Here is a 24,038-nt window from a genome sequence, read left to right on the forward strand (position 1 = left end):
TGGAAAAGTGGATTCATTTAACATTGTTTCACTTAAAGTTGCATTTTTCAGGAACATAACTACAAAGTTAAGTGAGGAGTTACTGTAAAAGAAGCAGTTAGAGGCAAAAAGGCATCCTTTAAAAATTGGAAGTCAGATCCTACTCAGGAGAATAGAAAGGAACATAAACTCTGGCAAGTCAAGAAAGGAGGCAGGCCAAAAAAGAATTTGTAGAGCAACTAGCAAAAGATTCATAAACTAACAGCAAAAAAAAAAAAAAAAAAGGTATGTATATCAGATGTAGGAAGCCTGCCAAACAATCTGTGGGGCCACTGGATGATCGAGGTGCTAAAGAAAGACAAGGCTGTTATGGAGAAGCTAAATGAATTCTTTGCATCAGACTTCACTGCAGAGGATGCGAGGGAAATTCCCACATCTGAGCCATTCTATTTAAGTGACCAATCTGAAGAGTCAACAGAGGTGGTTTTGGAATAAATTGATAAACAGTAATAAGTCACCAGGACCAGATAGTATTCACCCAAGACTTCTGAAGGAACTCGAACATGAAATAGCAGAACTACCAACTCTGGTATATAACCTATCCCTTTAAATCAGCTTCTGAACCAGATGATTGGAGGATAACTAATGTGATGCCAATTTTTAAACAAGGCTTCAGAGATTATCCTGGCAATTACAGGCCGATAACAAGGTCTCTGACCAAAGGGCTTTTAAGCACAATAAGCTGTCATGGGATAAGACGGAAGGCCCTCTTATGGATCAGTAACTGATTAAAAGAGAGGAAAAGGGTAGGAATGAGGGGTCAGTTTTCAGAATGGAGAGGGATAAATAGTGATGATCCCCAGGGATCTGTATAACAAGTATTGTTCACCATATTCATAAATGATCTGGAAAAAGGGGTAAACAGTGAGGTGGCAGTTTACAGATGATGCAAAATTATTCAAGATGGGTAAATCCAAAGCAAATTCTGAAGAGTTCCAAAGGGATCTCACAAAACTGGGTGACTGAGGAACAAAATGGCAGATGAAATTCAATGATGATAAATGCAAAGTAATGCACATTGGAAAACATAATCCGAACTATACATACAAAATGATGGGACTAAATTAGCTGTTACCACTCAAGAAAGAGATCTTTGTGTTTATTGTGGATAGTTCTCTGAAAACTTCTGAATGTGCAGCAGCAGTTGAAAAAGTTAACAGAATGTTAGGAATCATTAGTAAAAGCATAGATAATAAGACAGTAAATATAATGGCCCTACATAAATCCATGGTATGCCCACACCTGGAATACTGTGTGCAGTTCTAGTCACCCCATCTCAAAAAAGATACATTAGAAATAGAAAAGGTACAGAGAAGGGCAACAACAATGATTAAGTGTACGGAACAGCTTCTGTGTGAGGAGAGATTTAAGAATAGTGGGACTTTTCAGCTTGGAAAAGAGACAACTAAGGCAGGATATGATAGAGATCTATAAAATGATGAATGGTGTGGAGAAAGTGAATAAGGAAGTATTATTTACACCTTCACATAACCACAAGAACCAGGAGCCACCCAATGAAATAGGCAGCGCATTTAAAACAAACAAAAAGAAGTACTTCACACAACTCCCAGTCTACCTGTAGAATTGGTTGTCAGGGGATGGTGTGAAGGTCAAAACTATAACCTGGATTAAAAAAAAAATTAGATAAGTTCATGAAGGATAGGTCTATCAATGGCTATTACTCAAGTTAGTCAGGGACTAACTAACTCATGCACTGGGTGGCCGTAGGCCTTTGAGTGTCAGATGCTGGAGGACAGAGGATGGATTGCCCTGTTCATTCACTTTGAAGCATCTGTTACTAGCCACTGTTAGAAGACAGGATACTGGGATAGATGGACCATTGGTCTGACCCTGTAGGGCCAGTTTTATACTATGTAGTATACAAGTTCCCCATACCCTTCTGGTAAGGCCCTTCGCTACAGACATGCAGTACCCCTGTTATTCTAGACCTAAGTCCTCAGACAGATTTACAGATAGCCCTGAAGGGTATCTTGTAGCACTCTTGTCTGTTCCGCTCATGGCTCTCTCCAGCTTCACTTGGCTATGATCACAGGATGGTACAGCAGAATGGACATTCACTAGAGACTAGGCTTTCGCTGGTATCCTAAGTGGGATTTCAAACATGGTTCTCAAAGAAAAGGGCTGTCCTTGTGCTCACCCTCATAACTATCTAGTAGCCAAAATCCGCTCGTGATGGAGTCCTAGAGACCTCTGTAGGTCCATTTCTTGGGGTGGATCCTATCGCTGGGTTTAACATTGTCGTGCATTGAAAGAGTTACCTGGCTTGCATCGCCAGAGTATCTGGCCATGCCCAGCTGTGGCCACTTGATTTTGGGCCAGCTGGAGAAAAGCACAGCCTGCGATGCATGCAGCATTTCACACACACGCGTCCCTGCCAGAAGCAGCGGCAGATGGAAACGCGTTTTTTTTAAACTGCACGGGCAGCGTTTCAAGAGGCGCAGGCTCGCCTCTGGGAGCCAGGCTGAGACCGTGAGGAGCGCGGACACGGAAGATGATGCCCAGTGATTCCCGTGTTTAGGGGCCGCAGGCGGGAGGTACCCAAAGCCCGGGGCACTGAGCGCCGTGGCCCCTCCAGAGCCGGGCCGCTCTCCCCAGCCTGGCCCCGGAGCACAGCGCACGCCGCGCGGTTGCGAAGCGGCTCTTCGGCAGCCAGGGATTCCCTGCCCCGCAGGCGCCGGACTTTGGTGGGGCGGGAACCCGGCTGTAGCCTCGCCCTGCTGGGGCCGCGCCACCCGGGGCCAGGCTCCCTCCGGGGCAGACGGGGCCGTGCCCCAGGGCGGGAGTGGCGGGCCAGGCTGCTCGGCGGGGAGGGGGCGGCCGCCAGCCGGGGCCCCGAGCACGAGAGGCGGCCGGCTGCCGGGGACGCGCTGCCGCCCGCCTAGCCGCTCCCCGCCCCCGGCGCGGGTAAGATGGCGGCCGCGGCTCAGGCGCTGAGCGGCTCCGGGCTGCTTCTGGCCGCCGCCGCCCTCGCCCTCCTGGCCGTGGCCATCGGCACCGACTCCTGGTACCAGACGGACGCGCGGCGGCACCGCGAGCGCTGCCGGGGCTTCGGCCACAAGCGCAGCGACCCGCCCGGCTCCATGTCGGCGCCCAGCCCGCACCTGCCGCTCCGCGCCCGCCCCCCGCGGGCTCTGCTGCCCGGACACCCCCCGGCCTCTGCCCCGGCCCCGGCCGCCGCCCTGGACTCGCACTGCGGCCGCCGCTTCAACTCCACCGTCTCCGGGCTCTGGAGGCGCTGCCACCGCGCGGGCTACGAGCCAGACAGCGAGGAGCTCATCCGGAAAGGTGCGGGGCTGGGAGCGGGCGGCGGAGTGAGGGGGCGCTCGGGGGAGGCCGGGCGGAGGGGGAGGAAAGGGGGGGCCCGAGACGAGGGTTGGGGGGGGGCTGAGGGCTCTGTCCGGTGGGGAGCAGCCCGCGTTGCCCTTTCCCTGGGCTGCCCCTGCCGGTAACTGGGTCCCTTGTGGCTGAGCTGAGCATCTCCAGAGGCTGCAACCAGCCGCTGTCCGCGGTGCTGAGCCCGCCTCGCTCCCCATTCAGCCCCAGGCAGCTGGCGCCAACCGGCCGGAAAGAGCCTTTGGGAAGGGCTGGGGGTATCTGTCGCCCACCCGGCGAGCGGGTCCTCCGCCGCTTGCTGGGCCGAGGGCAGAGCCCCGGGGGGTGAGTGGTTCATCCTGTCGCGGGCCGGCTCAGTCCGAAGTCGGTCTGTTTCCTATGCCGCAGGGTCTGTCACTGCCCCCCCCCCCCCCATGCATCCCTAGGGCCGGCTCAGCCTCTCACCTGGCTGCACCTGCTTCTGGTGCGGGGGTGGCAACAGCGCCCAGCTGCTCTGGCCCGTCTCTTGGGGGGGGGGGGACGGAAGCATTGCCACTACCTGGGGGGTAGCGGCTCAGGCAGCCAAGGAATTGCAAGGGGATTTGATACCTTCCCCTGAAGCATTTCCTATAGGGCAGTACCCTAGCTGAAAGGGAGCACTGGTTGCTCCAGGGGACCGAGCTCACAGCCCTGACCAGGAGTCTGTGGGCAGCAGTGGCTTTTCACAGCCAGGTAGCTTTAAAAGGTTGTTATATATTTATTGGAAGGGGTGTGGCAGATGCCTACCCCATGTAGCACTGCTACAGTTGTGCTGTTATCTTGGCCAGGCCTGGGTCTGATTAGGGTGCTTCCCTCCTTGTCATTGAAAACTGGTAGGCAGCCCAATATGGTCTGCAGGGCTTTTCCCAGTCTATTTTTATAAGTCCTCACCATTGGAACTAGTGCCATGGTCCTGAGGAGACCCTTCCATATATTCCCTGGAGGGATTCCCCCCCCGCCCCCATATTCAACCTATGAATTTGCTTCACTGGGTCAGTATGTTTTTGGCAGAGTGAAATATTCCAAGCATGGTCTTACCTGAGCTGTACAGAAAAGGCCTATCCTCTCCTATTACAGCATGTGACACTTCCATGTATTTTAATAGGTATGTGCCCTCTCCCACTGCATGATCATCTCTCTGCTATGCCCCAATCTCTATGGTGGGGATAGAACTTTGATCCTGCTCCACCAGCACAGGCCCCTGCTACCTGGGCTAAGGAGATTATCCTTTAACAGGGCATATGACACACAGTTGAGCAATTGTTCAAACATTATTATATTTTATTCTGATAGTGCAAACAGTGTGCTGTTTGACTTAAACGGTTATGAAGACAGCCCCTGTCCCACTTTGCCTACAATCCAGATAGACAATCTACAGAGTAGTTACGAAGTGGGATACAACAAAAATTCTGTTTTGAAGAGCATGATTTACTGACCCAAGAGATATTTATTAACATGGACGAGTAGGGGGTGGGAGGAGAAGCTCCTTGACTTAGGCACAAAATGAAAATAAATAGCAAAAACCAAATGTTCGAGTAGTTTTGATTGTGTCCTCCAGCTGTGGTTCAAGTCCCCATAGCCCCTGTACAACAGAAGATGGAATGACTCACTGTGGCGCTGGGCTTCATCTCTGAATCCTCTCTAATGTGCAGCTGTGGCTGTTGTTCCTAGAAATGCCATTACAAAATAAATTAGCTTCTTTCTCCATTTAATCTACCAGGATCCATTTTCATTTATATTTCCATGTTGATTTCATTCCACTAAAAGGCAGTTCATTAGTTTCATTTTATTAATTGACCTTGTCATTTTAAAATGTCTGCCTCTGTTTCTGCTTCCTATCGAATCATTCTACTTCTACTGAAATTACTAGCATTTTCCTCCCTCAAAAAAACCACCCCCACATTACTTGGAGTCTCACTGTATTCTTCTTTTTTTAAACTTTGCCAAGAGTCCATTCCCATCAGCTAGAAAAGTGCAGGCTTTTTTTTTTTTTTTTTGGCACAGGAGTGGTGGTTCTCTGTCTAGGGCCTGATCCACCTACCTCTTTACTCCTGGAAGTAAAATCATTCACGTGTTAGTATTGCAGGATCATGGATTTAAATGGATCTGGCTCTTTTTTCTCACTGTTTCCTCCTCATTCCCTGCTTTGCTCACAGCCTCTCCCCACCCAACTTTCCTGTGGCTACAGTTTGTAACCAGCCTCTTCACGTCAGTGGGGAGATGACTTTGTCATTGTGCTCTTTGGTCAGGGACATTATTATGTGTAGGGAACGATAGGCAAACATTTTCACTTGTTAGGGTCTGCAGGTTGCTACAATTTATCATTGCAAGGCTCTCTTTCTCCTTGCTTTGCAACGAGCCCAAATCTGAAACCTTAATGGGGACTACTAATTGATTCATGGAAAAAGAAGAAATTTCAGAGGCCTGCAGCGACAGAGGAATAAATGACCTTATAAGATTTCAATAAGAGATTTTGTAAAAGATTTATTAAGGAAGCAGACTAGGAAGGGGGAAATCCATTGTTTCAACTCCTTATGGGCCTTCCTCAAGGTTTGAATAAACTAAGTTCACCCTGCCTTTATCTAATTATTTACCTATTACTACAAGACAAAAACTGATAACAGAAATAGGGTCTGGTAATTTGGATGCAGTAACTTGCATTATTACATGGTAATGTGATTTTTATAGAGACTTTCAAGCATCTCAGCCTTTACAGGTGAGAATTTCAGAACATAAATGTACGATAAGGTAGAGAAGCTGAAAACTATCATGAGCAAAATTTAGCTGAGGAAATATTCAAACATAAGAGGGAACAATAATGGGGGATTGTTTTAAAATGCTTTTATTAAATGCCCAAAAAACCCACACTTTTTCAATCATGAAAAGATTTCTTGGATAAAAAAAATTCCTGATTAAGAGGAGAGATGAAAGAAGCAATATAAAATAAAACAAATGGAGAACCTGATGGCAATGCGTGCAATCAGGAAATGGAGATAGCTTCTCTTATCAGTTAAAGAGATCAGTGGAAAAAAACCCTATGGACAGCAGAGTTAAAAGACAATAATAAGTTATTTAAATATAATCTGGAACAAAAAAATCCCAGCAATGGTATAGGACCATGTAAAAGGGACTGGGGCCTATTTTATAGTGCCTTCCTTCTACCAGACCAAGCTTTGATCTTGCTGAACCAGCTCACGTCCTTAGTTAGTTCTGTCTGAGCTCTCTCAAGGAATCCAGGGAAGCAATTTCCACCAGTTAGTTTTATTTTAAGCCTTCTTACCAAACAAATCAAAACTTTGCAGACTCTTCCCTCAAAGTCTGTGCAGGCTAACTGGTTGCTTCCCCAACTCTGACCCTCATGCTAGTAACTTTTTTATTAAGATGTCCTGGCACTTGCCTCAGAGCCTCAGCAATAATGGACTCCACACAGTCTGCCTTCTGTCTATTTGGTTTCTGGAGCAGTTGCTCTCTGCATTAGCACCTGTAGCAGTGCATTGGGAGCACAGCCCCTGGTCCCTCAGCTTTCTGGAAGATATTGCAGTTCTTTCCTCCATGTCCTGCTCTTTTTCATGTGCAGGAGACAGGGCTAGTTAACCAGTTAGCTAGCTAGCTGCAGGCCTCTGACCCAAGAGGAATGGTACCCCTTATAATTTCACAGTCCAATATGAGAAAAGAAAGGTAAAATTATCAATCATGATAGAGAAAAGGCAGTAGTAGTCAATAAATATTTTTTTTCTCTGTACTTGGAAATTAGCAGGAAGATGTAAGTGATCTCATAAAGTGATAATGAAATACATACTATCCCATCAGTAACGAGGGAGAATGTTAAATAGCAACTGTTAATGTTAAAACACTTTAAAATCTGCAGGACTGGATAACTTGCACCCAAGGATATTAAAGGAATTGGGAGAGGAGCCCTGTCAACAATTAATGTTGATTTTTAACAAATCTTGGAACACAGAAGATTCCAGAGGACTGGAAATGCCAGCATAGCACCAACATTTTAAAAGGTTAAACAGGATTACCCAGGAACTATAGGCCAGTTACCGGGACATAAATCCCAATCAAGATTGTGAAAGACTTATATGGGATGCAATCAGGAAAGAATTCAAAAATGGTAGGATGAGTAATCCAAATAAACATGGTTGTATGGAAAATGTGTCTTGTCAAATAAACTTTATATATATATTTTAAATGTTGGATGTATAAGATGGGAATATCAAGCAAGAGTAGGAGCTGGTATTTCCTCTGTATATGGTATTAGTGAATACTGTGTTTACTTCTGGTGTCAACACTTCAAAAAGGATGTTGAAAAACCAGAAGGGGTTCAGAAAAGAACTACAAAAATTATTTGTGATCTGGAAAACATGCTTTATGGTGAGAGACTAAAGCTTAATCTATTTAATTTATCCATGAGAGGGTTAAGAGGTGACTTGATCACAGTCTACAACTGTCTTCATGGGGAACAGATTTGTGATAGTTAATGGCTCTTTAATCTAGTAGAAGAAGGCAGAACATTATGCAGTGGTTGAAAGCTGAAGCTAGAAAACCTGACTAGAAATAAGGCACAATGGTTTAACGGTGAGAGCAGTTAACCTTTAGAGTAATTTACCTAGGGATGTGGTGGATTCTCTAACACTTGTAGTCTTTAAATCTAGACTGCATATCTTTCTAAAACATACCTTCTGGTCGAGCCATGGTGTATGGGCTTGATGCAGAAATTATCAGATGAGGTTCTTTGTCCTGTGTTATGTAGCTGGTCAGACTAGATTGGGATAGACAACCTATGGCACGCGTGCCAAAGGCAGCACGCAAGCTGATTTTCAGTGGCACTCACACTGCCTGGGTCCTGGCCACCAGTCCGGGGACTCTTGCCTTTTAATTTAAATGAAGCTTCTTAAACATTTAAAAAACCTTATTTACTTTACATACAACAATAGTTTAGTTATATATTATAGAAAGAGACCTTCTAAAAATGTTAAAATGTATTACTGGCACACAAAATCTTAAATCAGAGTGAATAAATGAAGACTCGACACACCATTTCTGAAAGGTTGCCGACCCCTGGACTAGATGATCATAATGGTCTCTTCTGGCCTTAATATTTACAAACTTCAAATTCACCTTTAGGGAAACACTTATTGATATAGTATCTTCTGTTTCCACCCTACAATTTATACTAAATTTCAACCCTAAGAGAGAAAGTAATGGACTTAACATTTTGAAACCAGATGTATATGGGATTTATATTCTAAAAATATTTAAACCATCCGGTTTAAATAAAGAGCTGGTGCGTCTTCGTTTTAATCAATGAAGTTTTAGCCAATAAGTCCTTAGTTCAGATCCCTTGGGACATAAGTGATCTATAAAGCAAGCTAGATTCTTAAATTGTATATTCATATACTGAGATAAAAATGTAAAATTGCTTCTCATATTCTTTACAGTAGTCTATCTAAAATAGGTTTTACCTTTGACAAACCCTGCCTAACTGAATGTAGGAGGTAAATCAGTGTTTGTTTTGGGGCCTGTATTGTAATATCTGTTTACTAATGTGACACTGATTTTTATAAGATTTGATTAATTTGGCTGTTAGTTTTATATAGAATTTTATACAGAATTTCTAATTGTTATTTGTATTATAGCTAAGGCTACGTTTTAGTCACGGGTATTTTTAGTAAAAGTCATGGACAGGTCACGGGCAGTATACAAAAATTCCTGGCCTGTAACCTGTCCATGACTTGTACTATATATCCCTGACTAAATCTTGGGCACTCTGGGGCAAGGGGCTGCCTGCTGTTGCTGGGGTGGGGGCCTGGTAGCGGCATGTGGCCTGGGACCCCCGTTGCTGTTGGCCCAGGGGCTGCCTGAGCTGCTCAGGCGGTCCCTGGGACAGAGACACCGGCCACTGGAGTAGTCACGGGGGTCTCAGAAAGTCACAGAATCTGTGACTTCTGTGACCTCCATGACAGACTTGCAGCCTTAATTATAGATTCCATAAAAACTCACACCAAGAAGCTAGATCTATAACTGGGTGGCCAAACTGTGGCTTGTGAGCTGCATGTGGGTCTTTTATGGTTGAAGTGCAGCTCTTGGAGCCCCCCAAGCCCTCCCCTTTCTCCACCTATTAGACTGGAGTAGGGAGCTTGGGATCTCTGCCTGGTGGTGGGGTAGGAGCTTCTGCCCTGCAGGGAGGGGGGTCTTGAGGACTCAGCCCCGTGAGGCACACCTGCTGGGGCTGCCATCTTTAGCAGGAGTGGGGCTGAAGCCCGAGTCTTGGCTGTTACCTCCTGCAGGGTTGAAGCCCCAACAGGTGTGCCCCAGCTCTCGAATTTCTGAAGATTGTTGTATGCGGCTCGGAGGGTCAGTAAATTTGGCCACCCCGATCGATAAAGTGAACACACTAAAAATTCAGCCCTACCGTATAAAGTGTTTAGTATGGTAAATATTAATAACTGGATATGTAAACCGTGATTGACAATGATGATTGGAATTAGTTAGTTAATTAGATACCATGACGTGGAGGATGTGGCCTAAGTACTTAATTCAGAGCTGCACAAATCTTTTGTGAATGAGACCTGATCCCATTGAAGTCAATAAGAGTTAGATTGAGTTCTGGGAGTGGACAAGAGGCGTCCATACAGTGATATCCCCCATATTACGTCTCTGAACTAAGTCTTTATTAACAAAATGCAAATCTTGTTCTTCTGCCCTTGTTGATGGAAGCTGTATAAGGACTTAGAGAGGGCGCATGCTCTGGAATCTCCCTCTTTAGTGTGGTTTTACAAATCTACGCACTCAGAATCAATTCTAAAATAAATTAAAATCAACAGTCTTTTAGCATGTGGGAAATTGAGATCACTCTCCCCCATCCCCTTCTCAATTTCTAAATATCCCTGGACTTAAGAGGGCTCCCGTGTACTTGCCTTTTTTTTCCTTGTGAAGCCTGTCCCTCCCCCAATACCCAGTGGAGCCAGGTCTGTGCTGAGAGGTTACTGTCCCAATGAATCTTATTAGAGAAGAAAATCATAAGAACATAAGATAAGAATGGCCAGACTGGGTCAGACCAATGGTCCATGTAGCCCGGTATCCTGTCTCTGACAATGGTCAGTGCAAGATGCTTCAGAGGGAATGAACAGAACTGGGTATTTTAGAGTGATCCATCCCGTTATCCAGTCCCAGCAGTTGGAGGTTTCAGGACACCCAGAGCATGGGGTTTTGTCCCTGACCGCCTTGGCTAATAACCATTGATGGATCTATCTCCATGAACTTATCTAATTCTTTTTCAAATCCAGTTATACTTTTGGCCTTCACAACACCCAACAGCAACAAGTTCCACAGGTTGTCTGTGTTGTGTAAAGAAGTACCTTATTTTGTTTTAAACCTGTTGCCTATTAATTTCATTGGGTTACTCCTGGTTTTTGTGTTCTGTGAAGGGTAAATAACACTTCCCTATTCACTTTCTCCATAGCATTCATGATTTTATAGATCTCTATTATATCCCCCCTTAGTCATCTCTTTTCTAAGATGAACAGTCCCAGTCTTTTTAATCTCTCCTTGTATGGAAACTGTTTCATACCCGTAATCATTTTTGTTGCCCTTCTCTGCACCTTTTCCAATTCTAATATATCTTTTTTGATATGAGATTATCAGAACTTGATGCAGTATTAAAGGTGGAGGTGTACCATGGATTTATATAGCAGCTTTGATATTTTCTGTCTTATTATATATCTCTTTCCTAATGGTTCCTAACATTGTTAGCTTTTTTGACTGCTGCTGCACATTGAGTGAATGTCTTAGAGAACTAGTCACAATGACTCCAAGATCTCTTTCATGAGGGGTAATAGCTAATCTAGACCCCATCATTTTGTATGTATAGCTGGAAACATGTTTTCCAATTCGCATCACTTTGCACTTACCAGCATTGAATTTTATCTACCATTTTTGTCACCCAGTCATCCAGTTTAGTGAGATCCCTTTTGTAATGTTTTACAGTCAGCTTAGGACTTAACTATCTTGAGCAATTTTGTATTGTCTGAGAATTTTGCTGCCTCACTGTTCACCTCCTTTTTCAGCTCATTTATGAATATGTTGAACATCACTGGTTCTCTCTACAGATTCTTGGTGACCCCACTATTTACCTCTTCATTGTGAAAACTGACCATTTATTCCCACCCTTTGTTTCTTGTCTTTCAACCAGTTACTGATCAATGAGAGGACCGTCCCTATTATCCCATGACAGCTTAGTTTGCTTAAGAGCCTTTGATGAGGGACCTTGCTAAAGGCTTTCTGAAAGTCCAAGTACACGATATGGACTGGATTATCCTTGTCCACATGCTTGTTGACCCCTGTCTCAAAGAATTCTAATATATTGGTGAGGCATGATTTCCCTTTATAAAAGCCACATTGACTGTCCCCCAACATATTATGTTTGTCTATTTGTCTGATAAGCACACAATTATAAGAACAGAATTATCTTCAAATTCTTTCTTGGTTTGCTTTATTATACTTTCACACTTGTTTTGCCAGAGTTAATGCTCCTTTCTATTTTCCTCACTAGGATTTGACTCCCAATTTTTAAAGGATTCCTTTTTGGCCTCTTTTACCCTGCTGTTTAGCCATCATGTCATTTTTTTGGTCCCGTTTTATTTATTTGGGGTACACATATAGTTTGAGCTTCTATTATGGTTTTTTTAAACAGCCTCCGTTCTGTTTGCAGGCATTTCACTCTTCTGACTGTTCCTTTTTAATTTCTGCTTAACTAGCTTCGTTTTCGTGTAGGTCCCATTTTTTAAGTTAAATGCTATTGTGGTGGATTTCTTTGGCATTTTCCCTCCTACAAGGATGTTAAATTTTAATTACATTATGGCCACTGTTACCAAGTGGTTCAGCTATATTCATCTTCTGGACCAGATACTGTGCTTCACATAGAACTAAATCAAGGATTGCCTCTCCCCTTATGGGATTCAGGACAAGAAGCAGTCATTAATGGTGTCTAGAAATTTTATCTCTACATCCCTTTGAGAGGTGGCATATACCCAGTCAATATGAGGATAGTTGAAATCTCCCATTATTACTGAATTGTCTGCCTTTGTAGCCTCTCTAATATCCCTGAGCATTTCACAACCATTGCCAGAAGGAGCTGAGCAGGACTGTTCCCTAGTATGCTTTTACTAGTGTTTTGTTCACTCCCAGGCAATGGGGCTGCCTTCTCCCTCAGTGACTATTCCACACTGGCCCCCTCCCCTTTTAATCCCAGGTCACACTTTGTGTGCCCATCCTGAAACTCAGTCACACTCCCTTTTTTGGTTACACTTGCTCTGTTGCTGTCCTATTCATTTGCTGGCTTGAGTTAGTGGGTTAACTTTGAACTAAGACCATCATGCGTCTGGCATGCTAGACTGGCAAACTCTGCTTCTTAGGACAACAAAGGCAATGAGGCACTTCCTAAAGTCAAGCTAGGTACAGACATTGCTCTTTCTATGTCTTTCAGGAGTTATTCAGCGCTGCACTGCTGTGAAGTACCATTACACCTCATCCTCTCTGCCACGCAATTTACCCATCAATATTACCAACATCATCCGGCAGGACGAGTGGCATGCTCTCCGTAAGTAATCCAGACTCTTACCAATGCCATGCACCCTTACTAAGCAGGGTACAAGCATATTCAGAACCTTTCATATCTAGGTCACTGCTGTGACTTCAGTACCAAATGGGGCCCTGATTCAGAGATCAGTGAATGGTATCTAGAGCCTAAATGAACCTTAATTAGGGAGGCTGGAGACAAGCAAATTATGTTAACAGAAAGTGACCCAAGTGTAGAGGACATTTGGAATGGCTACTGCAGTGGCCATATAAATTGGCAATAATGTTGCAGATCTGCTAGGGTGTGATGGAAGTGTCACTGCAGTTTATGGGATACCCTCAACAGCTTGGTGTTGGTCAGACTCAATGCTGAAGCACAGATTAGTCCTATTGGGTCAGGGCTGTACACTTATTTGATTTGTACAGTGCCTGCCATGCTTTCTCTCTACATCCCAGATGATGCGTAACCTCATTCTAGCTCCCTCTCATGACCTCGCCTCTCAAAGCATGCTAATTTTGACTCTTCCACATGCCCATCCTTGCATCCTCTTGTTGCCAGTTCCTTCCTACCCAAACCCCTCCCAGCTGCCTAGTCACCTGCAATGCACCTGAAAGTGCTCCACTATCTCCTTCCTCATCTACTTCCCCTATTTGTCCTATCCATGTTCACATTGCCTTCTGGGGTTCCCTTCCTGGACTCCTGAGGATATGAGTTACTAGGCAACCCAGCTTCCCCTCCTGGTTTCCACCCTATAAAACTTACCAGCACAAGTTTAGGTGACTTTTTATGCAATTAATGCAACATGACTGAGATCATGCTGCAGCCTCACACATCTGCATGTTCATATAGGTGCTGCACATGGATGCTGTCACAAAGAACTATGGTTAGAGAGACATGCAAGAAAATGCCATAGGGCTTGACAAGTCTGTAGGCATAGGGCTCAGAACACTGGATTCCTACATTCTGGTCTAAATTTTCAAAAGTGCTTAGTGATTTTTAGTGTGCCCAAGTTGAGACACATTAAAGGGGCCTGATTTTCAGCAAGTGCTGAGCATCAGTCCTTTAAAAATAAAACCTTTTTAAAGTGATGCAAGTTGGGCTCTCAAACTCATTATCATTTTTTAAAAGGTGGCCCTCTGCTCCAGCAGAATCAGAGACAAGTAGGTGTACTACAGTGAGGAAGAGAGGAGCTGAGACCCAGATAGCATTACCCAGTGTCCCCGATACTCCAGTACACAGGGAACACCCCATCCATTTCCCCAACCCCATTTGAGCTCAGTAAAAAGAGAAACTGCCAGGAGAAGTCAGCCAGAAACTGAGTTGTTGGCAGCAGCAGAAAGAAGCAGGAACCTCCAGATTTTTTTTTTTTTTTTTTTTTTTACAGCTTTTACTATGGACATTCTCTCCCCTTTTGATTAGCTGTTTGCTCCAATCCTCTTCCTCTGTAGCCTCACTACACCTGCTCCGTACTTTCCCCCCCTCCTTTCAATGTCTCCTTTCCTTTGTCTCTCTGTCTAGCTAATCACTTCCCAACAACAACAAATAACCCCAGTGTAACAAAGCAACAAAAAAGTTGTGGTTTTAATATGATGTTTGCAAACCCTCAGTGTGTTTGTTATGCTGGTATGTTGTATCCCTTCCACCCATCACCCTCTGTCCAAGTTGTCTCTTGCACTTCAGGACAGTGTGTAGTTCCCACCACAAAGGGGGTCTTCGTGTACCTAGACACTACTGTAATGCAAACAATTTCTTTCTAAGATGGTGCAGTATGGGAAAGCCCATCAGGGATACTAATTTATTAGTAGACCTAATAATCTCAATGGATTGTCTCTCTTGCCTCCCCAACATCCTGTCTTGGTGTCTCCTTTGTTTCTTCCCCTCTTGCTCCTCTCTCTCTTCAGATCTGCGGAGAATGACAGCCGGCTTCATTGGCATGGCAGTCTCCATCATCCTGTTTGGCTGGATCATTGGTATGCTGGGCTGTTGTAAACAGCACGAGCTCATGCAATACGTGGCAGGGCTGCTCTTCCTCATGGGAGGTGAGAGTTTTTCTCTTCATTCTAATATCAAACTTTTGATCGAAAGCATTAGAGCCACATCCCAAGCAGGTAGAAGTATAATCAGCCTCATCAGCAAACAGCACAAAGCCATTTATTAATGCAAGAGTTGATATAACATGGAGATTGACATTTTAGATCCGCATGGCAGGAGATGAGTCAGGTTTCTTCTTTGCATCTGTGTCAGTGTAGATCTCACTGTAGGCATGCATGCAAGATCAGAGTCTTCTGAGTAGCGGTGTCCATCAAGGCTGTGCATGTCCCCTGCGCCACCTCGTGCTCCTGCATGAGGATATAAACGGTGGGGCAGTAGTGACCCTCCCTCGGTTCCCTCTTGCTGCCCATAGAATTGAGGCAGAATCCAGTGACTACTCGACCCGCTACACTCTTCAGAGACCTTAAACCAGTTCTTCCAGTCCATTTGGTGAAGAATTTTGTCCCCACACTTTTTCTCTAAAGGACATTTCTTTTTTTTAAAAATGGCAAATTGATGATCTCCATGTACAGCAAGGCAAGGGGCTTAGTGCCAATCACCACACCTCATGGCAGAGTCCACTCAGGGTTCAAACCCTACCCATCCTGCAATGGGCTGAGCCTCCTCAAGGATGGATACAGATGAGGCTTCTTCTGCCTAGGAGAGCTACCTCCTGAATAAGTGCTTTGTGTGCAAGTCCTTCTCTGCCAGGACCCACAAGTCCAGGGAAGCAGGGCTCAAGCTACATTTGCTTGAGCAGTCCATGTGGGTCACTCTAGTTGTAACAGTCACCTCTGGGTCCAGAGTGAGGATGGATAAGCCAGCATTGGCCAGTGCTCATTTAAGGACTTAACACACTTCGGGATGGGGCAGTGGAAAGTAGAGAACATTGGCAGAGTCTGTGCTGAACACTTCAGTGTCAAGTAAGACCTCGGCAATGACGCCTCAACTGCAACAGTCCTGGCAGTGATTAAGTCAGCACGAACAACTCCAGCTCCCGCACCAACTGCCCTGACTCAGGCAGCACAGCCAGCCCCTGTGCCCACTCATAAATAACATACCAACTTGTGTAGTTGGTCTGAGCATCCACGTAACTCCGACTGAGGGGAGCTCCCGGATGGAAGACCAGGGAACACCACTTCAAGGACAAAGCTCCTAATCAATCATGCAGAACATGAGACCCAGTTGCAATGATACTCATGACAGAGCTGAGCAAGAGGCTCAGGTATGCTCTGGAGACATCCATATCACTCCCAGGGCTGTTCCCAATATACTGAAGAGATAGCTGGTACCAGCCTTGTACCATTAGTGATCATCACCCTTGAATGAGGTGAGATAGTCCTCCTCCCGTCACTGATGTAATTCTTCTTTCCAGCACTGAGCAGAAAGCCCTGTCTCCTGTCATCAGAGAACGACCCAAGGAGGTATCTGGGAGTGCAACCAGCACAGCGGGGGCACTGAGCCAGCCAGCCCTAATGTGGCCAATATTTGTATAGCATGCCATATTGGTCTTACTGACAACTGTCCTCCCACATGTCAAGGAGCAGGTCACCTTCCTGCACCCCAAGCTCTCTGGCAGCATTTCTGGCTAGGCCAACCACACTAGAACCAGACATTGCCTCACAGAAAAGGAGACTAGAGGACAGGCCCCAGCATCCTCTAACAGCAGACAAGGTGTTAACACTAGCATTCGCCTCAGCAATAGAAGACTTTAATACCTTCCAGGACCTCCTGTCCTGAATGGTGGAGTCCTTGGACATAGAGACTAAGTTCATGTAAAGAGTCTCACAAACTGTTTGATATTCTGAGTGCGATGACCCTCGCCAGCATTGCTCTCCCTATTAATGAAAGGATCCCAGAACTGGCGAAAGAGCTATGGCAGACCCCGGCCACTCTTCCTCCCACCTCCAGGAGTGTGGAGAAAAGGTATCAGGTGCTGCTGAAAGGTTTTGAGCACTTCTGCCTTCACCCAAACCCAGGGTTATTGGTCATCTGCAGTGCAAGAGAAATCAAAGTCTAAGAATAAGGACCCACAAAATTTAGACCTGTTTGGACAAAAGGCATCTTCATGAGGTGTTGCTTTGGGTGGTGAATTACCAAGTACAATTACTTCATGGGGGAAAGAATAGCAGGGATAACATGGAAGATCATCAAGGAGGAGCAGATGGTTCATGAGAACATTGCTGCAGGTAGCTATGGATGCCTCTGATACGACTGCAAGATTGATTGCCACAGCCCTCACTACAACAGGTCTGCTGGCTCCAGGCACTGGGCATACTACAGGAAGTACAGGCCATGATAAAGGACCTGCCTTTGGAGGGAATAGTGCGCCTTACGTAGCGGACAGATGAAGTGCCCCACTTCCACAAGGATTCAAAGGCCTTCTTAAGGTCCCTGGCATTTACACATTAGCTCCCTACAGAAACTCTTACAAATATCAATCCCACCAACCGCAGGGGAGGTCGTCTTACTTCCAGGGCCAACAGCTGGAATATCAGCTGCAGGGGATGCCTGTCTTCCACCTCTTTGGCTAACCCAGCTTCCTCTGAGACAACAGATTTGATGGGAGGCTTGAGAGTCACAACGGTGCTGATCTAAAGTCTATAACTACTTCAAGAACTACTTTGCCCCATTCCAACAGGCCCGCGTGGCTGTCACAGCTAACCAACAGCATTAGATAACATTGCCCAAGGCTACCTTGTACAGTTCCATTCACTACATTCTGCCTTCCCCATCCTGTGACCTTTCTCATAAGAGCCTGTTAAAACAAAAATGATCTCATTGCTTCATCTGGGAACCATAGCAGAGATACCATGGGAATAGAGATACAGTATTTCTTTATCCTGAAGAAGAGATGGGATCTTTGTCTTACTCTACACCTGAGACAGATTCAGGATGGTAACACTTGTGTCCATCTCTGCAAGCCCAGGACTGGTTCATGGCTCTCAACTTGCAGGATCTGTACTTCCATATACCCATCCAGCCAGCACACAGGAAGTATCTAGGATTCATGGTGGGGTCAAACTATTACTAGGTGGTGCTGTTTGGACTCTTTGTGGCCCTGAAAGTCTACACAGAATGCCTAATGATGGTAGCAGCACAGCTCAAAAGAAAAAGTATCCACATCTATCTTTACCTGGACAATTGGCTGATTAAGGGTGGATCTCAGCAGGAATCTGCAGCACACATGAAGTACATCATCCCTCTCCCTATTCTCTCATCTGGGACTCCTAAAGTATGTCTGAATGGCACACTCCTGTTGCTGGGTTGTGGAGTAGACTCTACATGCCCTCCTACCACAGCACAGTGCAACACTGCTTAGGAAAGTAAAGTAAGGACAGGTCTAAACCCTATTGGTACGTATCCTACTTGCCCAAGCAGTGCTTCCCCTATATTGCTGTTTTTAGCAGTGTAGTGGCCCACTGCCTTCATGTTCCTGGAGTCTTTCCCCACCACAGGGAAAGGCTCCAGCAGTGAGACAAGGCTGTAAGGGGTAGAGGCTGTGAGGAAAGGCTGCAGCAGTTCCCCATTATTGGAGCCTTTCCCTGCTCCAGAGAGCTGCCAAAGCCTTTCCCCACTTTCTGCCCCCAGTCAGAGCCTTTCACATACACGTGTAGCTACACACCACAGTGAGGACACGGCCTGCTTTTCACAGCTGTGTGTAGCTGCACATATCCTATAGACCGCTGCTACTGGTGTGCAGTGTAGATGTAACCCTGCTGAACTATGAAAAACCAGTCTCTCATCCCATCACAGACAGAGTTCGTAGGAGCCCTGATTCCAGTTTGGCAAGAGCATCCCTTCCTGAAGAAATGCTCCTGCCCCAGCAATCACTGGTGCTTGACTGCAACTGTATAAATGTTTCTGGGGCTGCTAGGCCACATGTTGGCCCACATGTATATGACACTGCTTGGCAGACTTCACCTGCGACTGTTCAGCCTTTGTCTCAGGTAGCTGTATTCCCCAACAAAACACCAGATGAACAAGAAGATGATGGTCCTATTGCAGGTTGTCACAGAACTAAGCTACTGGAAGGAACCTGAAAAATGGGCTTGGAGGTGTTACCATTCTAAACCCCTCCTCTCTCCGCCCCCAAAACTATTTTAATCACACACACATCAGGTTCAGATTGGGAAACCCACTGGATCATCTCCAAAGGCAAGGAACTCAGATCCTAGAGAATATGAGGCTCTACATCCATGTACTGGAGCTCACAGTCAGGCTAGCCCACATGGCCTTTCTATCTGTTCTTCAAAAACTCCACAGTGCAGATCCTAATGGATAACACCTTGTGCTGCACTACATAAACCGGTAAGGAGGCATCTGCTTGGCTCCTCACTGCTGGAAGTCATCGGGCTCTAGCCATGGAGCCAACAAGGATAACCCTAATGTGTCTTCACCTCCTGAGTGTCACCACCAACCTAGTGGATTTCCTAAGCAGAGAATCAGTAATTACTTATGAATAGTTGTTTCATAAATTCCAAGACCAGAAGGTACCATTGTGATCATCTGATCTGACCCTCCTCTATAACACAGGAGATAGACCTCTCCCAAAATGATTCCTAGAGTGTAGCTTTAATCTTCATTTAAAAATGGTCAGCGATGGAGTGTTCTGGAAGTCAGTCATTGATCTGATATTCCTATATTGCACCTTCTCTAAAAACCACAACATGTGAAAATGGGTAGTTTAGGTCAATAATCAGGGTAAATTTTGGAGGAGTGGGGTAGGGGATTTGAAGCCATGTCAACCAAGGTTTCTGAGAGAAGACGGCCTGGAAAATGAGCTCTTTTTCAGGCCGCAAAAGTCTTCTGCCTTTTTTTTGGCCACTTAAAAAAAAAGTTTGGAGGAGACATGCAACATAGTTTACTAGCCTCCCCGAGCGGAGATACAGTGCACAGTGCAAAATTTAGTGGAATAAGAAATGTTCATTTTGGAATGAGATGAGGATTTGGAAAGCTCCAGCAAGTTTAGTGCATGTTAAACAGGGCAAAGGCAGAGCCCTCTGCTTCCTTAAAAAAAAAAATTCTAATCTTTTACCTAGCAATGAGATCTTAGCATAAAACCTGAACCCCAGAAGGCTGGACAGTGGAGAAAATGAATGTTTGCTTGTAGCAAAACGTTCCTAAGAGGACATTTTACCTTGTACCTAAGCGAGGGAGAGCAGGGGAAGTTCAAAAGGGCCAGACCTTGGCTACAAGTACTTCCTGAGCTGGGAGGCAGTGGGACTATCTTAGTTAGAGGAGTCTGGGTACCTGCTCTCCTCTGGTCCATTCAGGGAATGGAGTAGGCCACTGTTGGTAGTTGAGTCCAAGACAAACAGTCCCCCTGGAGACTGAGCAGCACAAAGCGCTCCACTCCCACAAGAGCAGCACAATGTCCTGGCTTCCCAGCATGAAGGTTGGCTGGCATGAGATGTGTAACTTTAACTCCTGGCTTTCCAACACTTGGGTTCTGGTATTTAAATGACCTATCCAGGACATATGTGATGGTGGCCACAGGGTAGGTGGATGTGGCTACAACCTTAAATTTATTGGTGCATAACTATTCAGCACAAATATATGCCAGGTGCTTTAATAGCGAAGGCTGAACCTTTACCAAACCAAGAAAGAACCAGCTGAAAGGAAGCCTTTTTCTGGGAATGGGTGAAAGAACAGCAGGAAGTTTACTATGGAGGCCTACCTAGCTCAACTGAACTTTTGGTGAGCTGAGGGGGTGAATAGCATGTTCTCTGAAATGAGAGGACAGATTTCTACAAAGGGCAGTGAGAGGATTAGGAACATGGGCAGGAAAGGAAATAAGTCAAGTTAGCAAAATGCAGCAGAGAAATAGAGAAAATTAATCTGAAACAGCTCCTGGATGGTGGGGCACAGGTGAGACACCAGTGTAGGAATGAGCACTAAGGCCATGTCTACGCTTACTGCTGCTCCGATCGATGCAGCGGTGTTGATTTAGCAGGTCTGGTGCAGAGCACTCTCCCATCAACTCTGGTACTCCAGCTCCCAGAGAAGAGTAAGGTAAGTCTGCAGGTGAACATCTTGTGTTATTGCTTAGGTCGACGTACCGCAGTGTCACCAACTTCAGTTACGTTATTCACCTAACTGAAGTAATGTAACTTTGGTCTTGTCTACACTACTGTGGTAAGTCAACCTACGTTAGGCAGGTGCGTGTAATGAGGTGAGGGGAAACTGACCTGAGGAGCTGGAAAATGAAATGCAGTGTAGTGGAGCTGTGGGATGCATTTGTGTTTTTTCCATTTTCTGTAAGATTTCAGTGTAAAGAATAAAAGGTCATCAAGAGTCAGACTTGGCATTGCCTGGGGAGGGAGGAAGGAAGGAAGGAAACTATGGGTACAGCTGCATTGCTTTGCAGGCCTGGTCAAAGGCTGCCTATTTTTTGCTTTTCTCCTGCAGGTACATGCTGCATCATCTCACTCTGTACCTGTGTGGCTGGGATTAATTTTGAGTTGTCTCGCTATCCTCGCTATGTCTATGGGCTGCCAGAGGATATCAGCCATGGCTACGGCTGGTCCATGTTCTGTGCCTGGGGAGGCCTGGGACTTACTCTTTTGGCTGGATTCCTCTGCACGCTGGCCCCCTCGCTCAATGCCTCTCGTACTGCTGTACAGAAACCCAGACAGGAAAATGGAGCTGTGTGACCTCAAAGGGTGCAGGAGAAGAGACTCCAGCAAGCACAGCCTAGGTAAAGCTGTGGGTTAACAGCACCATGGACATGGCATTTCAGCCCCATTGCGGAGAGTGGTACACACCTGTGGAACAAACTAGGGATGTTAACGGTTTTTGGCGAAGTCCTGGGGCAAATATGACCCTGTGGTTCTCCTGCTACAGAATTTCTGTCTTAGACAGACTCTACAACAAGCTGGGGTTAATGTTCTACTGACTTGCTCATTGATTTAAGAGGGAGTTTTTCTTTTATAATTAAGGGATTATCTCCTGTTTATTTGAAACACTAACTGCAGCTCTTTTGTTCTAGTCCAGTTGTGGAGGATTCTTGTCCATTATAAATGTGTAGCTGCAGAGTTTGTGTAACACTGACAGGAGGCTGAACACCCTTCCAATGGGCTTGGCCTCTAGCAGTTTGGCTCAGACCTCCATTGTCCAAAAGAGCGTGAAGATCCAAATAGTGGTTACGGCAACTCATCCATCTTCAGTATTGATAGATCTGCTGCAAAAAGTGAGGCTCACTCCCCCATTATGTAATGGGGGCTGCCAGTGGCCAATACTGAACTTGCTTGGAAAGACAGCAGGAGTTAAACAAACCAGCCTTCCCCTTCTGTGGGGAGGGGGGAGTTGGTCCTCTGCTCTCCATGTCAGTCACTTCATTGAGTAAGCAGCAGCATCTGCCAGCTAATGCACATGACCCTAGTTATGAGTGTGTGCAAAAGCTAGGAACAATAAGCTACAAGCACCATTCATTCACTGTGGAATTGTTCCATAAGGAGACATAGTGGCAGTGGTTTCAGCTGCTGGGATCAACCTCAAGGACCCAGCTACCTTCTAACTGAGGTACATGACTCCTAACTGCAAGGAAAGAGCACTCTCTGAGAAGAGTTACAAGCTTTTACTGTTGAGCTTAGAGGAGGACACATTGCCACCAAGAAGCTGGAGCGGTCACAGTAGCTTGTTGCAGTATATCCAGAAGATTTATTTTCCCCAGAAAGCTTGGCTTATGTTCATTTCATACACTGTCCTTCATAGGCTTTGTCCCCAGTTGTCTGTCTAGAATGGGGGATACATTAGCTGTGCACAGTTCAATCACAAACCCACAGCTCAGTTGATGCCACGTCCTGTAACCAGCAGAGAACAAAACATTTTTTGGAGGAATGGATGGTGAGCAGCTTGTAACCCACATCAGCACTAGGGCTAACTCAGGAACATGAGCCAAGCTACTGCCAGGTAAAGTTTTCTTTCATACATCCCTCTTACTGCTCCCCCCCCCACCCCCCACAAGGTGCACAGGCAGTGGAAGAGAGATGTGTAACACAACTGAATGGCATGTAAGATAAGCAGTGCTAAAGTCAGTGTATTTATAAAGTGTCATTTTTAAATGGAGGCTGTGATTCTCAACTGGCATTAAAGTACTGAAAAACTTGTTTATTGAATGGCTTGGTGAGTTATTTTCTTCCACAGCACTGCAGAGCAGTAACTACTCACTCCACCTCAAGCCGTATACAATAGTGATATATTAACAGGTTGAGAAAGGGGTGTAACAGCCACCAAGAGGGAAGGATACTGGGTGGAATTGGGAGCAAGAAGATAAGAACGTTCCTTTGCAAAGGAGAAGTTAAGAGAGGCTTGTGGTTAGGAACAAGTACATGACCTTAACAAAAGACTGCTCAAGCCAGTGTAGAATTGGACAGGCTCTGCTTAGCTGTTTGCCTCCGCTGACTGCAGCAGTGAAAGGATTGTAGATGTGTTGAGGACCTTGCGTCCCTTTGGCCTGCAGCCAATGGTTGATTTAGATTACATTTACAACCCCTAAATATATCATTCCCTCTCACTCCTACTCCACAGCAAGGGGCTCTAAATAAGCAATTACTCTCACCCTAGGATTTAAGCCTGTCCCAACCCAAGTAAGACTTCAAGGCCAATTTCACATTCATGGAGGGGATGAATTATTTTCCCTTCAAGTTGTAGCATTATGAACCTTATCTAGGCAAGTTTTTTTTTTTTTTTTTTTTTGTGAAAGGAGGGGAAAAAAAGCTTTATTTTTTTTTCCAGCACATAAAATATGACCAAACAATCCAGTCTTAACCATCCTCTGTTTAGTCCAGTCCTCTCGAATTCCAGCCTGTCCAATTCTGCCAAGGCCACAATACCTGATTGCAGTGCAGAGATTAGGCATAGTATTGCAGATTGGCTTTTTTCTTGGCTTGAACCTCCAGGATTCCTTCCATGTAGTCCTCATGGGTGAGCTCTGTGGCTCCACGCCGAAGTGCGATCATCCCCTACCAGAGAGAGAGAGAGTAGTTAAGGGACAGAACACTGGCTTGGC

At 45.5% G+C, this 24,038-nt stretch overlaps 2 protein-coding genes across 6 annotated transcripts in view; one reads left to right on the plus strand and one right to left on the minus strand.

Annotated features, from left to right (window-relative positions):
• The first annotated feature begins 2,931 nt into the window (after positions 1-2,931).
• Positions 2,932-23,136, plus strand: LOC128835807 (transmembrane protein 178B-like). 2 transcript variants are annotated; one of them, XM_054025532.1, is made up of 4 exons: positions 2,937-3,345; positions 12,902-13,015; positions 14,896-15,033; positions 21,437-23,136. In XM_054025532.1, exons 1-4 carry the CDS (start codon positions 2,970-2,972, stop codon positions 21,679-21,681), a joined length of 873 nt encoding a protein of 290 aa, XP_053881507.1. In that variant the 5' UTR covers positions 2,937-2,969; the 3' UTR covers positions 21,682-23,136. The 2 variants fall into 2 exon arrangements, with proteins under 2 accessions (XP_053881508.1, XP_053881507.1); XM_054025533.1 differs by lacking the exon at positions 14,896-15,033 and having other exon boundaries at positions 2,932-3,345.
• Positions 4,670-24,038, minus strand: part of PSMC3 (proteasome 26S subunit, ATPase 3) — a 35,585-nt gene continuing 16,216 nt past the window's right edge. Inside the window, exons 12-14 of one of the 4 annotated variants that reach the window (XR_008444699.1) lie at positions 23,863-23,991; positions 8,094-8,286; positions 4,670-5,078 (exon numbers count right to left, since the gene is read on the minus strand). Coding sequence is in view for 3 of the 4 variants with exons in the window: in XM_054025529.1 (XP_053881504.1) it covers positions 23,881-23,991 (111 nt within the window). In the remaining variant the exon portion in view is untranslated. Of the gene's footprint in view, positions 5,079-8,093; positions 8,287-15,109; positions 17,018-23,111; positions 23,992-24,038 lie in introns of those variants that run through there. The other 3 variants (XM_054025529.1, XM_054025531.1, XM_054025528.1) reach the window with 3 other exon arrangements.

Source organism: Malaclemys terrapin, chromosome 4 (assembly GCF_027887155.1).
Source record: "Malaclemys terrapin pileata isolate rMalTer1 chromosome 4, rMalTer1.hap1, whole genome shotgun sequence".
Lineage (NCBI taxonomy): Eukaryota > Metazoa > Chordata > Testudines > Emydidae > Malaclemys > Malaclemys terrapin.

Excerpts from the sequence above, each read along its gene's own strand:
- LOC128835807 (XM_054025532.1), top strand. The coding sequence starts at position 2,970 with ATGGCGGCCGCGGCTCAGGCGCTGAGCGGCTCCGGGCTGCTTCTGGCC. Across the intron at positions 13,016-14,895 it reads GGACGAGTGGCATGCTCTCC|ATCTGCGGAGAATGACAGCC; the intron begins GTAAGTAATCCA and ends CTCTCTCTTCAG. Across the intron at positions 15,034-21,436 it reads GCTGCTCTTCCTCATGGGAG|GTACATGCTGCATCATCTCA; the intron begins GTGAGAGTTTTT and ends TTTCTCCTGCAG.